The sequence below is a fragment of the Pygoscelis adeliae genome, unplaced genomic scaffold, assembly GCF_000699105.1.
Source record: "Pygoscelis adeliae isolate BGI_AS28 unplaced genomic scaffold, ASM69910v1 Scaffold122, whole genome shotgun sequence".
NCBI lineage: Eukaryota > Metazoa > Chordata > Aves > Sphenisciformes > Spheniscidae > Pygoscelis > Pygoscelis adeliae.
Genome location: NW_008824358.1, coordinates 1,896,864 through 1,901,497, shown reverse-complemented (window position 1 = coordinate 1,901,497; position 4,634 = coordinate 1,896,864). Strand labels below are relative to the sequence as shown.

General features: G+C 39.7%; 1 protein-coding gene across 1 annotated transcript in view; it reads left to right on the top strand.

Annotated features, from left to right (window-relative positions):
- The window catches only part of PLCB1 (phospholipase C, beta 1 (phosphoinositide-specific)), a 311,317-nt gene that overhangs the window by 245,254 nt on the left and 61,429 nt on the right, over positions 1 to 4,634 (top strand). Inside the window, exons 29-30 of the mRNA XM_009319577.1 lie at positions 796 to 853; positions 1,995 to 2,081. Of these exons, the coding sequence (XP_009317852.1) occupies positions 796 to 853; positions 1,995 to 2,081 (145 nt within the window). The remainder of the gene's footprint in view (positions 1 to 795; positions 854 to 1,994; positions 2,082 to 4,634) is intronic.

Here is a 4,634-nt window from a genome sequence, read left to right as displayed (position 1 = left end):
TACACAGAGATAATACATTGTATTAATCGTTACTTAATTTTTCTAATTCCTACCTTGCACCCAGGGATTGTGTAACTACCTAAAAACGTCAGATTTTAGTGCCACCTGAATAGATAGAAATTCTGGTAATTAGGTTTTAGAGTACTGTCCTGAATCTGGTCACCTCAGGTATCCACAAATTGTTATTTTATGTGCATTTATCCCTTTGGGGGATCTCGTCTTCAGCCTTTGACCAAAGGTTACCTAATAACTATCTCAGCAAGTCACTTAAAGTTCGGGTACTTCCTCCAAGTTCAGCTTTATGTGGTTTACATAGCAAAGCTGGGGTCCGAAGTCGAGCCTGCTCTGCTCTTTGTGGGAACTTGGCCACTGTCTCTGCAATGTCACCAGCAGTATCTGCTCGCTGTGGAGAGCAGTGGAGACTGTTTCTCCACTATATAATGTGCCACAATGTGGCAGTGTGCATCTACTGATGATCGTGCGCTCTCCTCGACTGACATTTGGGCCTTAAGGAACACCACCATCACTTTGAAGACGTGGCAGTACCCTGTGGGAAAAGCCCGTTGTGAAAGAGCGGGGGATTTGCTGTGGCAGGTCATGGGGAAGTCTGAGCCCTTCGTACAATAAAGATGCAGCCTGTTAGGAAAGGCACGCTCGGGAAGCGGATAAAAGCTAAGTAGGCAGATCCGTACATTCAAAACACAGCCTTACTTATTTTGTAAGGGGTTGTGGTGGATTAAAATATATCGGTGTGATCTTACTGACCCCAATAACGTGTTGATTGCTTCTCCCCAGAGAGAAGACTGAAATGATTCGATCCTATATCCAGGAGGTGGTGCAGTACATAAAACGGGTATGTCAGGCCATATGTTTATTTTTCATTTTGGGGGGTAAAATGTCAGCTTTCATATTTTAGGTCATAGTAAACTGCAGATTCTAAGCTTTGGTATAAAGATTCTGCAAGTGCGAATTTTTAACAGATGCAGCGTAGACTTCTCTTCACATTCCAGTTAAAGGAAAACCGGAATTTCAGACAGATCTTGATTAATTGTTAGTCAGTGTTTGGGGGATGGTGCTAAGAGGGGCAGATTTTAATACAGTTGTGATTTCATCTTTGAATATCCTGTGTTTATTCATGGAAAAGGTACCAGCTTTTTTAATTGGCTTGCTGTCTCATGAATACAAAGGTTGCATAAGGAACTCTGGAAGTCAATAAACATTTAATTGCAGAGTATATTTTAACCTTAATTACATTTGTACAGTTACTGAAATGCCAAAAACCTTCTATGAGCTCTGTAAATACAAGTCAAAGAATTTCACTGCAGGTGTTAGCTTTTCTGAAGCTATAGGTGGTTTACACTGGGCTGAAAGTATGCACTGCAGCGTTTTGATGTGTGAAATCACTGTGAAACGTATGCCACTATTGAATTTTCTCTTAATTTCAGTGCAGAGAGAGTTCAGTTCAAAAGTTAGCCCATTTTTGCTCGCAGAGGCCTTGATTCAGGAAGCAACCTAAAGAATTAGCAAATTAAGTATGTTTAATTCCTGTTGGAGTCAGACACATGTCTGAGTGCTTTATTAAATGAGGCCCAACATTTACCAGCCTGTTCGTTTAGGACTCTAGGATGCAAATCCTCTTCCTCTGGGAACAGGGTCCGTCTCGCACAGCTCATACAATAAAAGCTAAAGCAAAATAGTATGATTTTTAAAAATGCATTATGCTTTTAATAGCATTAGAAGTCTACAATAAGTCCTTTAGACATTTCTGATTCCAAATCCCATGTGTGCAGTCTGAGATGCATTGTCCACACACAACTGTTAGAGCAGTTGTGCTCAGGGATGCTTGTGACAATGGTGTGTAAGTTTATATTAGAATTATTCATAGTTTTGATGATAACATTTTAATTTTGACGGGTGAAATATTTGTTGGGGACGAGGTGGGAAAGCGAGGATGTGCAATCTCTGAAAAAAGATTCTCTGCTCTTTTCTTGCAGCTAGAAGATGCTCAGAGTAAAAGACAGGAAAAACTTGTAGAAAAACACAAGGAGATTCGTCAACAAATACTGGATGAAAAGCCTAAGGTAAAGAGTTTTTGAACAATGTTATACTGCTAAAAAATGTCCTTCAGGAAAGAAAGTGTTCTTACAGCAGGTAGGCTGATGTTTAAACATGAGAAAGTCCATTCATAGCATCATAGCCGTTGTCTCTAATACACAGGATGAAAAAAAGTCAAGTAGCAGCCTACTGTGGAGCACCACTTCAAGTCCAGATGTCATATAATGGGGTTTATTTTTTAGTACTCACATTGTTAAAAAGCTTTCAGTGTAAATGGTGCTTCTGACCAGCAGAGTGTGCCCTTCACTCTATTGTGCTTTAGCAGTACAAAAACAAAACACAGTTTACATTGAAAAGAAAGAGAGATATCTTTTTAGCATGCTTGCCGCAGATATTTGTGATAATTGATGAGGATATATTTTTGTGGAAAACAATGAGTGTTTTCATAATATTGGTGCTTAATATTCTACATTGCTTGCTGGATTTCCTCTATTTGATTTTGTGCTCTGCATCTACATGTAATATTCTGAAATATGGGTTTTCATCCTAAAGATTGCAGGCTGACTCTTGCTCCTAGTGAAGCTGGTGGTAGTTTTGCCATTGACTTCAGTAGAGAAGGTTCAGAGTCCCCTACTTGTACACAATTTTCCTGTAGGAAGACCTAGGTAACTATATAATCAGACTTCTGTACGGTGGGAGACTTGTTTTCAGCAGAGTTCATATCCAAGTATGGGACTTCACAGCCCATTGTGTCATGTCTGCTTTCATTTTTTTCTGCACTTGCTCAAATGTGTGTTCTAGGCTTCACTTTTCATTTCTTGTCTGTGTCCACAGTCCTAATGTTTCTGTGCTTGTATTACAGCTTGAATTCTAGCATTGGGTGTCAGCTAATCAGTGTTGTCATGTCATTTCTGTGACATATCCAGAGAGTAAATTAGGCTAAGGTCTGAATAGCTAGAAGTTTACAATAGTTTGGAAAAATAAAACTGTTTGCATTTCTGATTTTCTGCTCATCTTTATGAAATCATGTTTATAAATAAGCTGGAACTTTTCGATGTCATGGGCATCTGGGTGTAAAGACTCTACATAGGTTATGTTTTACATTTGGTGCTGTAGGATCATCAGCCTCTCAGGCATGTGAACTAAAAAGACTGGAATTTAAATGCTGGAGTTTTGAATTTCAAAGAATAATCTGCTGGTACTTCTAACACAGTTTTTTCACAAATACTTGGGCACTTCATTACTTCTCTGTGTCTGTGTCCTTTCTTCTTTTTTTGTTGGGGTTTGGTTGGGTTTTTTTTTTTTCAGTTTATTGATTTACTGAGAAGTAGCATAAAGCGCTGAAAATTTGCCACTAAGGACTTGGGTTGCGTTTTGAAAGGTTGTGCCGGGCCGGTAGCGTTAGACCCTTCCATCAGCTGTCCACGTGCCAAGCCTTCGGTCATGGCACAGAGCAGCTCCAGACCCCTTGCCTTCCCCCGCATCTGGCCATCAGTTAAAGCCCTGCAGCGATCGGCCCTCCTCAGTCAGTGCTCTCAGTTTCTCCTGAGAAAACCCTCTGCAGTAATGTGCCTCACAGGGCCTGGCTGCAGTTTTGCTTTTCCTTTCCCACATACTGAAATGGGCAGACTTTGCTGAATTTATGATGGTATGTGCCTCTTGCTGGCGTGAGAGGATTTAGGCAAAACATAATTACTCATTTTATTAAGTCTCTTTTTATGTTTTGCTTCATGTTCATATTTCATGTCCATATTTGCTTCATTAGTGACAGGGCGTATGATATAAAATAGATCAAGTGATTTCCCAGCTGAGAAGAACCGATGTGTTTTATGCAAACAGCAGCCTTTCTAGGGGCAGCTTTTTTAACAGCTAGTCTCTCGTGCTTCAGTATTCAAACTCCCACTAAAATTTATGCTAGCTGTGTTAAAAGGGCTTTCTGGCAGTATCAACTCAACCCCTAAACAAAGAGTTTAATATTATAGAGGGAAAGAATTTTTAGTATTTTTTACCAATAATTCCTTTGGAGACAGATTTGCCATCATCAGTCACTGTCATTTGGTTATTTATTACTGACTCACAGTTCGCTGTGCACAGAGCTCTGCCATAGCCAGGAAGAATATCATTTCACAAAGTGCTGCCAACAGACTGCCACACCAGTGAGGTTTTGGGGTTGTTTTTTTTTTAAAAAAAAAAACAGTTTTAGTTTGCAGCTTCCTTTGTTGTGGTGTGTGGGGGTCACCGGAGGAAAATTTCCTTTAGGGTGCTGACATTTTAGACAACAGCTTTTAGAAACTGCACAAACTGGATGCAAATCAGTTCCCTGCACTGGAGGCAGAGGGCTTGCTTCTTGTTTAAAATATTGTGTGTTTAGCTGAAAGTACTTAACTCAGAACTGATTTACACCCTTAAACTCTGCCTCTCCCTCATATATATCATTTCTTTTTAATGTTTGGATGTGAGACTGTTTTGCAGCTTTCATTTGCAGGGCTATTGTGTAACAAAAAGCTTTTTTTCTCATATAAGGGTTGGAGACTTTACTTCCTGAACTGATACTGTTAGGCAAAAGATTGGAAATAGTT